At 50.6% G+C, this 12,142-nt stretch overlaps 1 protein-coding gene across 7 annotated transcripts in view; it reads left to right on the forward strand.

Moving 5' to 3' along the window:
- The window catches only part of CDK12 (cyclin dependent kinase 12), a 29,802-nt gene that overhangs the window by 10,326 nt on the left and 7,334 nt on the right, over positions 1 to 12,142 (forward strand). For all 7 annotated transcript variants that reach the window (XR_004500324.1, XR_004500325.1, XR_004500326.1 and 4 more), the window contains exons 3-12: positions 1,436 to 1,612; positions 2,601 to 2,740; positions 3,271 to 3,441; positions 4,135 to 4,324; positions 4,783 to 4,839; positions 5,326 to 5,427; positions 6,641 to 6,718; positions 7,475 to 7,591; positions 8,128 to 8,259; positions 9,315 to 9,529. Coding sequence is in view for 2 of the 7 variants with exons in the window: in XM_033520023.1 (XP_033375914.1) it covers positions 1,436 to 1,612; positions 2,601 to 2,740; positions 3,271 to 3,441; positions 4,135 to 4,324; positions 4,783 to 4,839; positions 5,326 to 5,427; positions 6,641 to 6,718; positions 7,475 to 7,591; positions 8,128 to 8,259; positions 9,315 to 9,529 (1,379 nt within the window). In the remaining 5 variants the exon portion in view is untranslated. The remainder of the gene's footprint in view (positions 1 to 1,435; positions 1,613 to 2,600; positions 2,741 to 3,270; positions 3,442 to 4,134; positions 4,325 to 4,782; positions 4,840 to 5,325; positions 5,428 to 6,640; positions 6,719 to 7,474; positions 7,592 to 8,127; positions 8,260 to 9,314; positions 9,530 to 12,142) is intronic.

The following is a 12,142-nucleotide window of genomic DNA, read 5'->3' on the forward strand; positions in this document are numbered from 1 at the left end:
TTGGGGTGACACCCCCAGTGTTTTTGGGGTGGCAGCCCTGCTGGCTCAGAGGAGAGGAGGAAAGGAGCTCCACAGAGGTTTTGTTGTGTTCTTGCTGTTCACTCTTGGTCTTTTCCCTGCTCGGGCAGCTCCGAAGGCTCAGTTTGGTTTCCTCCCCTGGTGACCAGCCCAGGGGTCCTGGGGGAGCTGAGCTTAGAGGAACCGAGTGCTGATGTGCAAATAGAGAATTGAACAGATAAAAGGCAAGAAAATGGGAATTTTGGGTAAAAAAGCAAGAGCTGGGCACTGCAGGTTCACTCTCCAGACACACCTTTGCCCTTCCTGCTGTGGGCTTACAAAGAAGTTGTTTTTGAGAGATGTCTGGACACAGACTGAGTCTTTTTGTGGTTTAGTAGAGAATGTGGCAGTGTTGATGGCTGCACTCAATCTTTTCCAGCCTTAACAATTCCATCAGATTCTCTGTAGATATTTGAGTAGTCTTCCTGCTCCTAAGGATTTTGCTGTCAATGAGGGGAGAGTTTCAGCCCATCTCCCTCTCCCATTTCTGGTGGTTTTTGTCTTCCTCCTTCCTGAAGTAGATTTCACAAGAGATTGTCGTGCAGATCAGGCAGCTTCTAATAAAATAATTGGGATAAAACGACCTACTTCCATCAGTTCATTTATTCTGAAGTGTGAGACCTGATGGTGCAGACTCCAAACCTGCTCCCTGCCCTAAAAACAGACCTGGGAAGGCTGTTTGGATCTCTTGATTTATTTTTTTTTCCCCCTTTTCCTGGTGAATCAGAGATTTGCATGGAGAATTCGTGACTACTCAAACCTAGGAATTCTCCTCGCTGAATACATGAAAGAGAAAGTAGGTTCTGCTCATGCAGCTCCTGCCAGCCTAAACCAAACTCCTGATGCCTTTGGTAATTGGATTTTAAAAATCAACTTTTGGTTCCTCAGCAGCGTTTGGGAGTGAAAGCCACATCTCAGTCCTTGCTAAAAGGTTAAAAGTCTCTCGTGGAGGAAGGTTTAACTCTGGCTCTGTATTTAGAGTGGTGCTCACCAAGTCAAACACTTAATTTCACGGAGATAAATGGAGTAAATAGAGGAAGTGGAGGTCAGAAATTGGGTGCTGGCTGCTCCCCTGAGCTGCCTCAGAGGAAACTCTGAATTACTGGTTCTGATCTGTGCAAACTGGGCAAGTTCTAGTGCAGACCTGTGTGTTCATTTCGTGGTGTGTTCAACTCTCACACTTCTCTCTCCCGGTGTTATTAGCATTGTAAATTTAAACCGTGTCATTTTATATTTGAATGTGCTTATTTTGACACTTAAACCTCACATTTTCAACCAGAGCTGCTGTCCTGCAGCAGCTTTTTTTTGTTTGTTTGTTTGTTTGTTGAGCTGGCTGTCGAGTCTGACTTTTGTGTTGTATTAACTTTTCGGAGTTTAGTCCAAAAGAGATTCTTCCTCCAAAACCTGTGAAGAAAGACAGAGAGCAGAGACCACGACACTTACTCACGGACCTCCCGCTCCCCCCAGAGCTCCCTGGGGGGGACCCATCTCCTCCCGACTCCCCAGAACCAAAGGCAGCCACACCACCTCAGCAACCCTTCAAAAAGAGACCAAAGTAAGGCTGACTTCTTGTTTTTTAATTTATTTTAATTTTTTTTATTTTTTATTCTTTGAGTTTCTCGGGTCCCGGCATTGGTTTGAGAGCTTTTTATTGAGGGAAGTGAAATAAGAGAGAAAACAAGTTCCTGTTTCTGTGTTATTCAGTGTAATGACTGTTTCCTGTGAGTGGTTTCACATTTGGACCCTCAGCTGAAGGCAGCTTGCCCCATTTATCTGAGAATTAAAGGCAGAAGTTGCTGGAGTGTGTCATGTGTCTTCAGCCACATCTACCCCAAAAGCTCCTTTCTCTTTGATTTAGCCAGAAGAAACCTCTGGATGAGCATCTCTCTATAAAGCTCGTGTTGCTTTCAGAAGCTGGTTGTTCCAAAATGGGAGATTTGGATTTTTCATGCACTTCATGACTGAAGTGTTGGCCCTGGAGCTGCACTGGCACAGGGTGTCCAGAAAATCTGTGGCTGCCCCACCCCTGGGAGTGTCCAAGGCCAGGTTGGAGGGGATTTGGAGCACCCTGGGATAGTGAGAGGTGTCCCTGCCCATGGCAGGGGGTAGGACTGGATCATGTTTCATGTCCCCTCCAACCCAAAACATTCCTGGGATTCTGTGATTCCATCTTCAAGGCATAGAGAACTCTCCCTGATAACAAATTAAAGCAGTTGTTGAGGGAGCAAAATCCCCTGATGTTTTCAATAAAAACCAAACCTCCAGCACCCTGCTGGATATCCCAGACATTTATTTTTGTTCCTGCTGTAGTGTGATGATGCCATCCAAGGTAATATTTCTGTTCAGCCTGGATTGGGAGTAGCTGGGATTAAACAGCAAAAATCCATCAAACTCAACATTCCAATTCCTGGAGCGCAAAGCCAGCGGTGCCTGAGCTTTGCTTTTAGGTTTTAGGGGTTAACCCAGTGGAAGCAGGTGTTTTTTGGTGGGATGACACTGAGCTGGAGCCCTGAGCTGTGTCACAGAGCCGTTCCCTCCTGCAGAATCTGTTGTCCTCGCTACGGGGAGAGGAGACAGACGGAGAGCGACTGGGGCAAGCGCTGCGTGGACAAGTTCGACATCATCGGGATAATCGGAGAAGGGACGTACGGGCAGGTGTACAAAGCCAAGGACAAGGACACAGGTGAGCATGGCTGCAGGTAAATCCCAGTGCTGCTCCACAGTGACAAACACCTGCAGAACCAGAGGGGGCTGCAGCCCCGGGAGAAGCTTTCCCAGAGGGGGCAGAAGAGCAGGAGCTCTGGAATCTTGAGTTTATCCCTGTTGTTAAGTGTGTGTATCCCTGTTGTTGAGTTCAGCGTCCAGGTTCCTGCTCTGCTGGTGAGATCCTGTGCCCTGGGGTGTGAGGTGGGGTCAGAAGATTGTGGTGGCCACAGGTGCCAGATGAACCCCTGCTTTTTAAATTGTCAGACTTTATTGCAGCAGAACTTGTGAGAAATTCCAGGGTAAACTTCAGTTCCCCCTTTCTGCTGGAGCAGGTTAGGAAAAAGCACAGCTGAGAACTCCTAGCAGAGCAATTGAGCTAAAACAAGCAGGGAGGTAACCAAAGCTGCTTTTGCTGTCCCTCAGTGGGGGCATTTTCCATGCTCAGGGCTGCTCCCAGCCGCCCTGGGAGTGCAGGTGAGCAGGCTGTGACCCCGCTGTGCCCGGCAGGTGAGCTGGTGGCTCTGAAGAAGGTGCGCCTGGACAACGAGAAGGAAGGATTCCCCATCACAGCCATCCGCGAGATCAAAATCCTGCGGCAGCTCATCCACCGCAGCGTCGTCAACATGAAGGAGATCGTCACGGACAAGCAAGATGCACTGGATTTCAAGAAGGACAAAGGTACAGCTGTGGCTGCAGGGGTGGTGTGAATTCACCACAGGTGGGATGCAGCCCCTGGGTTTAGTGTAAAACTCTGGAGTCACTTTGCTCCTGTGTGTTCCTCCTCCAGGGGTTGGATCTCACCCCAAAGGACAGGTTGAAGCTTCACGAGTTGATCAAAGGATGATTGCATTCCTGCAGAGTCACAGGAGAGCAGTCTGAAAAGAAAAATAGCCTTTACAGGGTCACTTTTATCACTGATTAGTGGCAGCAATCTTATTAATAGTGTGAAAAGTTGTTTGTCCTCAGTCATTGTGTCAAAAGTTTCAGCAGCCCTCTGGCTCTTGTTTGGGATCTTCTCTTCCAGGAGAACCCAAACACAAATTCAAGCCATGCATGGCAATGATCCCTCAACAAACTCTCCTGTAAAAAATAACCAAGGCATGGAGGTAAATGTGTCCAGAGCTTCAGGGGAATTGATTCTGAATGTTATTTAATTTCAGATGTCAGCTTGGTGAGGCTGCTTTGTTGTTTGCTGGGAAAACAAAGGAGGGAAAAGGACACCCAGCAAACCCAAAAACAGCACAGGGCTGCTAAAACAAAAAACAACTCCAGCAGAATTGTGCACAATGAAGACTCTTTCAACAATTTAATCTCCTTTTTTTTTTGTGCCTCTCCTTTTGTTTTCATCCATTTCTCTGTTTGTTATCCCAGGTGCCTTTTACCTTGTGTTTGAGTACATGGACCATGACCTAATGGGGCTGCTAGAATCTGGCTTGGTACATTTCTCAGAGGACCATATCAAGTCTTTCATGAAACAGTTAATGGAGGGTCTGGATTACTGTCACAAAAAGAATTTCCTTCATCGAGACATCAAGTGCTCCAACATCTTACTGAACAACAGGTAAGCTGGGAGTGGATCCTCTTGAAGATCCCTCCAAGCTCTTCTCCCTGGGTTCAGCTGTGAGCACACGGTGTTGTCCTCACCCTCAGAAGGAGGTGTGAGAAGAATCTTGTCCATAATTACACCCAAATGTCTGAATATTCACCTAAAAAAACTCTCTGGGACATTGGTCTGTTGGGGGAAGAGTTTGTGATGCAGATGACACTGGATTATTTGTGATTTTTATATTTTTTTTATTTTTTTTCCCCAAAATTTGTATTTCTTTGAAGCATTCAATCAGAACTGGAGAGTTAAGCTTGGCAGTAATTCCACAAATGTGGCTTTGTCAGGCTTTTCTGCTTCAGGGGTGGGTTTCCTCACCCTTTAACTGGGGTTGAAGTAGGAGTTGGGTTCTGATGGGTCCCTTACATTCCATAATTGTGTGGATTAACTGATTTTTTTTGGTTTTTGTCTTTCAGTGGGCAGATCAAACTTGCAGATTTTGGGCTCGCCCGGCTCTACAGCTCAGAGGAGAGGTGAGAAAAAAGGAAAAGGGTTTATCTGGGTTGGGATGAGCTTCCTTCTTCTTAATATCCACATAAGCCCTCACTTGGAAGTCCTGAGAGATGATTTTCAGTGGTATCACCCAGCTCCAACACTCCTGGCTGGTTCCAATAACTTTTCATTAGAAGAGCAGCTCAGAATGAGCCAAAACTTCTTCTCTGCTTGCCTTTGACCTGCTCTGGAGTGGGTTTTGCTCCAAGATCAGTCACCATTCAGTGATGGCAGCCTGCTGAGGGTCAGGAATTTTCAGCCTTGGGTACCTACAATGAGTTGTGATTCCTGTAAAATCCGTGGTGCCTCCTCAGCTGTTTTTAACTTCTCTGCAAGTGCAGACACTTGAAACCCCCCCTGCTGCCACCAACAGGTGTAAGTGCAGCTGGGAAGTAAAAACAAGCAGTTTTTCAGTGTTTTGTGGCTCTTGGGATGAGTTTTTATTTATGTTTTTTTTTGTTTTGCAGCCGTCCCTACACCAACAAAGTCATCACGTTGTGGTACCGACCCCCAGAGCTGCTGCTGGGGGAGGAGCGTTACACCCCTGCCATCGACGTGTGGAGCTGTGGGTGAGTCCTGCCAGTCCCCTGCCTCTGGAAGCAGCTCCTGAGCATTCCTCTGGGAATTCTGCCCCTTGGTTTGTGCCAATTCCCACAGCTGGACGTGTCCCAGAGTGTTGGGATGAGACAGGAGTGCTTCCCAGTCATGGGCAGGGCTCTGTCCCCTCACTAAAACCACTTAGTAAAAACTCCTAGAATGAGGTTTGCCCTGGTTTTGAAGTGAGAAAGTGTAATAAACAAATTTTTTACTATTTAAAATGCAAGCCAACCTGATATTGGTGTACTCTTGGGATCAAGAGGGGCGACACATTTGCTCCTTCAGTGTTTTTTTGAGAATTTTTCTCTCAACTCTTTAGTTTGCCACTGATTGGTTTTGGGTTTGTTGTTTGGGTTTTTTTTCCCCAGCTAAAACATTTTTAAGTAAAAACTTCAGGTTTCAGGAAGTTTGAGTAGTACAGGAAGCCTGGGGAACAGGAGTCTGGGCAGTTGAGCACAAAGATGGAACATTTCTCCAGGTGATTGAGAGGCAGAGACTGGAGGATTCAGCAGTAGAGCTGAGGATTCCCCAGAGCCTGCACTTCCCACTGGGATGTTCCCAACTAAACTTGAGCAGGCTTTACAACACAAAGAGCAGTTGGGAAAACCAGTAATTAATCATAATTAGTGCCTGTGAGCCCCAGTTGCTGCTCAGTTCCTGCTCCACACGCACGGGGTTATTCCCAGCCTGCATCCCCCAGCTGCCTCTGGCACCGATTCCTGCTGGCTTGAGGAGAGATGTGGAGGGCTGCAGCACCCAGGGGTGCTGCCCCTCTCCTCTCCTTCCCTCCCAGCTGTTGCAGAGCTCTGTGTGCACAAACCCAGCTCCTCTGCTGGCCCTGACACAGCCACAGGCAGCTTGGGCCAGCAGAGGGAAGTTGGAAATGCAAACAAAAGCTGAAGCTGGGAGGGAACGGGAGCTGTGGCTCCTGTCACACTGACACATCCTCCTTTCCCTGCAAAGAGTTAACGTGGCAGGGGCTTCCTGCTCCGAGCAGCCACTTGCAGGAGGTGATTCCCAGGAGCCCAGGGCTGGGGACTCCTACACACAGGTCACTTTGTCACTACAAGCCCCGATGCAAATGACTCTCCTCAGGCAAAGCCGCTCCCGAGCACAAGCGCTGCCGTGTTCAGACGCTCATCCCCAGGGTTTGCTGTCGTGACCTCTTGCTTTTCCTCCTTCCAGCTGTATCCTCGGGGAACTGTTTACAAAGAAGCCTATTTTTCAAGCCAATCTGGAACTGGCTCAGCTTGAATTAATCAGGTAAAGCTTTGCACACGCATGTCTGCGAGGGGAGGTGCTGCAGGAGCTGCTGGTGCACACAAGCTGCGAGTTAGGAGAGCTCTTGTTCTCTGACCTGCCTGGAAAAACAGGGCCAGGAATGCCTGGGAATGCAAATGGGAATAGCCAGGTGTCCACACCTCCATCAGCTGTGTGGTTGCTGATTGATGTACCCTCAGTGAACCTTGCTGTGTGTCGAGTCCAAAAATTAGGAAGCTGAATTAATTCTCAGGCTGGAAGTTTTAATCCTGGAGTGGTTTGGGATGGGAGGGACCTTAAAGCTCATCCAGTGCCACCCCTGACATGGACAGGGACACCTTCCACTGTCCCAGGGTGTTCCAAGCCCTGTCCAGCCTGGCCTTGGGCACTTCCAGGGGTGTGAACTCCACAGCCTCTCTGGGCAACTTCTTCCAAAACCTCACCACCTGTATTGTAAAAATACTAAAATACAGTTTTAGTAAAAACTATGGAAACTATGGAAAGTTTAAAGTAAGAAACATCAAAATTTTAACATTTGTAGTAAGAAAAAAAAAAAAAAAAGTCATTGTTTTGAATGGTTTATAAACTCAAGCTCAGCATTTTCCTTTTCCTGATACCTCCCTTTTTTCAACACCTCACCTGATCCGTGCCCAGCCCTGGGTTTATCCCCAGGAGATGTCGATGTTTTCCCTGGGGTGGGTGGCTCAGCTCCTCCTGGCTGAATTCCAGCTGTCTGACTGTGTTTTCCCCGCTGCCCAGCCGGCTGTGTGGGAGCCCCTGCCCAGCCGTGTGGCCAGATGTCATCAAGCTGCCCTACTTCAACACTATGAAGCCCAAGAAGCAATACCGGCGGCGCCTGCGCGAGGAGTTCTCCTTGTGAGTCGTGCTGGGCTCCCCTGTCCCCTCTCCAAGCACCTCATCCCCCTCCAGAGAGGGCCTGCAGGCTGGGAGATCTCCTGGAAGGGTGGTGTCTTCAAGGGGATGTTGTCTGGGTTTGTCTCGTGTTTCTCGTGGTAAAAATCAGAGTGGAAATGTTACGGGATGTCCTCAGCTGGAAGTGATCCACAAGGATTGTCCACTCCAGCTCCTGTCCCTGCACAGACCCCCCAGCACTCCCACCCTGTGCTGAGAGCATTGTCCAACCCCTCCTGGAGCTCTGCCAGCCCTGGGGGCTGTCCCCATCCTCTGGGGAGCATCTTCAGTGCCTGAGCACCCTCTGGGGGGGAAAAACCTCTCCCAAAATCCAGCCTAACCCTGCCTGCCACAGCTGCAGCCACTCCCCACACCTGCTGGTGCCTTGGAGCCGCTGCATCATCACAAACAACAGACTCTGTGTGCATTCCCCTTAGGTGTCCTTGTGACACTGAGCCTTTCCACACGTTTCCCATGAGCTCATCCGTGTTTCCCCACAGCATTCCCTCGTCTGCCCTGGACCTGCTGGACCACATGCTGACGCTGGACCCCGGCAAGCGCTGCACAGCAGAGCAGGCCCTGCACAGTGACTTCCTGAAGGATGTTGACCTCAGCAAAATGGCACCTCCAGAGTAAGTCCCAGCTGCCATCCCCCACCGTGAGCTTTGGGAGGGAGGCAAGGCGGTTTTTTTCAGTCAAAATCATGATTTCTGGGGTTTTCTGTCCACTCTGCCCTTGTGTTTGGTGGTGTGGTTGAGCAAACGGCTTTTCCTGTGCTGTTTGTTTTTCTGCCTGACGACAGGCTGGGTTTATAAATCCCAGTTTAATGTTTGTGAGATGCTCTGAAGCTCTGCTGGAAGATGTGCAGTGGATGCAGCACACCCCTGTCTCTGCCCTGGGCCTCATTAAGGCTGTGTGTTAATTGACTGCCAGGGTTGAGCAGTGTCACTCAATTTTCTGCCACTCCAGTCATGCACGTGATAAAATTTTGGTTTGTGTGCAAGTGGAGCTTTTGAGATCACTTTTTCCTTCAGTGTTTCTCAAGGAAAGGCCTTTCCTGACACTCCCAGACTCCCAGAGCTCAGTGGATTTGCCCTCACTGGTTTTGTGTTTCCTGCAGTGAGATCCCAGTGCAAAGTAAATGATTTTTACACTGCCTCTCCTGGCTCTAGGACCTACCCCTGGCTGCCACAGCCTGGCTGCAGTCAGGGATCGTGGAATCCCAGGCTGGTTTGGTTGGAAGGGACTTTAAAACTCACCCAGTGCCAGCCCTGCCATGGGCAGGGACGTCTTTCACGAGCCCAGGTTGCTCCAGCCTGGCCTTGGACACTTCCCAGCTTCTCTGGGAAATCCATTCCAGCCCTTCAGCACCCTCACTGGATGGAATTTCTTCCCAGTGTCCCTTCCTGAGTCCATTTCTCCATCTGTAAAAGTTACATGGATCTAGAAAGTTGCATCATGGAATGGTTTGGGTGGGAAGGAACCTTAAATCCCATCCAGTGCCACCCCTGCCACGGGCAGGGACAAATTCCAGTGTCCCCAAACCCCATCCAGCCTGGCCTTGGACACTTGCAGGGATCCAGGGGCAGCCCCAGCTGCTCTGGGATGTGTTCTGAGGAGCTTCCCGTGGCTTTTGAGGCTTTCCTTGTTTTCCCTGCCGTGTTTCTCACTCGTTGCTCTCTTGCAGCCTCCCCCACTGGCAGGATTGCCACGAGCTGTGGAGCAAGAAGCGCCGGCGGCAGCGGCAGAGCGGGATGGCCGTGGAGGAGCCTCCGGTATCAAAAGTTTCTCGGAAAGAAACTACCTCTGTTACCAGCACAGACACTGTGAAAAACAACAGCAGTCCTGTGCCCCCCCAGCCTGCCCAGCTCAAAGCAGAGCCTGGTGCTGCAGATGCAGTAGGTCAGTGCCCACCTGGGTCTGGAAAAGGTTCCCCGTGTGTTCCCTCCCTGGGTGTGAATTTTTTTAATTCTGTTTTGTTTTTTAAGCCAGTCTGGTTCTTTTCACCTCTAATTCTGCAGAAAGGGCATTCCAGGCTCTTCTTGTCCTCATTTCTTTTATTTAATTTTTTTTTTTTCCCTTCCTCTCTGTGCTGTGAAGACGCAGAAGGTTCTGTCTGGTCTTCAGAAGTCACTGATGAGCTGAGTGTGAATTTGTTCTGGGCTGTGTTATTAGTTCTAAAAGAGGCTGAATGATGAAAGGAGTCGTTGAGTCACTTCAGCCAGTGGAGGAACAAATCATAGGAGTCATGGGCTGGAAGGTGGAGCCATGTCCAGGGTGTGCAAATGAGCTGAATTTCGATCTTGTTGATAAATTATATGAGGATGAGGTGTGGGAAGTGTCAGCCTGGTGGGCAAAAATTAACATTATTGCACTTTGCTGCAGAAAGGATCGTCCAGACTGGCAGGACCTGGACTTGTGCACTGTTCCAAGCAGTGACCAACCCTCCTGTGTCCAGAAAATAGTTGGAGGGGAGGAATGTGGATTTTCACAGAGCTGCCCTGATTGTTGTGTAGAAGCCTCACAAAAACCCAGATAGGGGCTGAGGCTTCCTTTGTGTCCAATGCCGTGCTGACAAGTAACGGGGAAGACAGTTCTTGCTCCAGGGAATGCACAATCCATGTGTTCAGTGAAACATGGCAGATGGACAAAAGGTGGTGCTCGGATTAACAAACAGCTGGGAGAAAGAATGTCCCGTTCTCCATTGCCTACCAGCAAGAGAAGCTCCATTTTAAGCTGCTGAAACCAAAGCCTTGCACCCTTATTCCCAAAGAGTTGCAGCGTGGCTGGCAGTGTGAAGGGACACCCTTGTCACTTGTCACCGGGCTGCCAAGGGAGGTGGTGCCACTCCCAGGATGTATTTTAGGATAACCTGGATCCTTGCAGGTCAGGACAGAGTCCTGTGATCCCAGGCCAGCTCCCAGCAAGGAATTGCCTTCTGCTTGACCTAATTCCTTGTGCTGCGTCAGGGAACACGCCCTTCCTGCATCCCAAAGATCTCCATCCTGGAAAACCTTCCTGCAGCAGGAAGGGGTGATTGGATCTGTGGGGATCTCGGGAGGGGCCGTGCTGTGATTGTTGTGCTGTGGGTTCAGCGCTTCCCTTTCCCCCTCACCCTCCCCACCATGGCCTGGGACACTTCCCAAACCCGGGAGCAGAGCAGTGGGGCTTGGCTGGGCTGTTTGTGAGCAGCAGGCGCCTGTGCTGTGTTTTTGGGGAGGTCTGGGGGCAGTGCAGCAGCAGCAGCAGCAGCAGCAGCAGCTCTGTGGGTGCAGTGTGTGTGCAGTACCACGGGGTGCTGCTGCCGTGCCGCCGCATCCCAAAACCCTCCTCAGCGAGCATCCCTGCCTCCCCCCGGGCTGGGGACACGGACTGGGGGTCCCCAAGTGCCCTGGGACGTGGAAAAGGGGTCCCCAAGTGCCCTAGGACGTGGAGAAGGGGTCCCCAAGTGCCCTGGGGCGTGGAGAAGGGGTCCCCAAGTGCTGGGGGACATGGAAAAGGGGTCCCCAAGTGCCCTAGGACATGGAGAAGGGGTCCCCAAGTGCCCTAGGACGTGGAGAAGGGGTCCCCAAGTGCCCTGGGACGTGGAGAAGGGGTCCCCAAGTGCTGGGGGACATGGAAAAGAGGTGTTCCTGGCTATAGGATGTAGAAAAGGGTTGTTTAGTGCTGCAGGATGTGAAGACAGGGTGTTCAGTGCTGGGGGATGTGGAAAAGGGGATTTTCCTGGCTGTGGGACAGGGAGAAGGGCTGTTCAGTGCTGTGGGACATGGAAAATGGGTTCTCCTGGCTGTGGGACAGGGAGAAGGGGCGTTCAGTGCTGTGGGATGTGGAAAAGGGGATTTTCCTGGCTGTGGGACATGGAGAAATGGTGTTCAGTGCTGTGGGATGTGGATCATGGCTGTGGGATGTGGGGAGCACGTGTTCCTGGCTGTGGGACATGGAGAAGGGCTGTTCAGTGCTGTGGGATGTGGATCATGGCTGTGGGATGTGGGGAGCACGTGTTCCTGGCTGTGGGACATGGAGAAGGGCTGCTCCTGGCTGTCAGATGTGGATCATGGCTCTAGGGCATGGAGAAGGGGTTTTCCTGGCTATGGGATGTGAAAAAGGGATATTTATTGCTGTGGGATGTAGATCATGGCTCGGGGACACAGGGAAGCTATGGGACATGGAAAAGGGGTGTTCATTGCTGGGTGATGTGGATTGTGGCTGTGGGATGTGGGGACAAGGTGGTCCTGGCTGTGGGATGTGGGGACAAGGTGGTCCTGGCTGTGGGATGTGGGGACAAGGTGTTCCTGGCTATGGCATGTGGGGACAAGGTGGTCCTGGCTGTGGGATGTGGGGACAAGGTGGTCCTGGCTGTGGGATGTGAATCATGGCTTTGGGACATAGGGAAGGGATGTTCCTGGCTGTGGGATGTGGATATGGGCTGGTCCTGGCTAAGGGATGTGGGATGTGGATATGGGATGTTCCTGGCTGTGGGATGTGGATATGGGATGTTCCTGGCTGTGGGATGTG

This window comes from Parus major, chromosome 27 (genome assembly GCF_001522545.3).
Source record: "Parus major isolate Abel chromosome 27, Parus_major1.1, whole genome shotgun sequence".
Taxonomy (NCBI): domain Eukaryota; kingdom Metazoa; phylum Chordata; class Aves; order Passeriformes; family Paridae; genus Parus; species Parus major.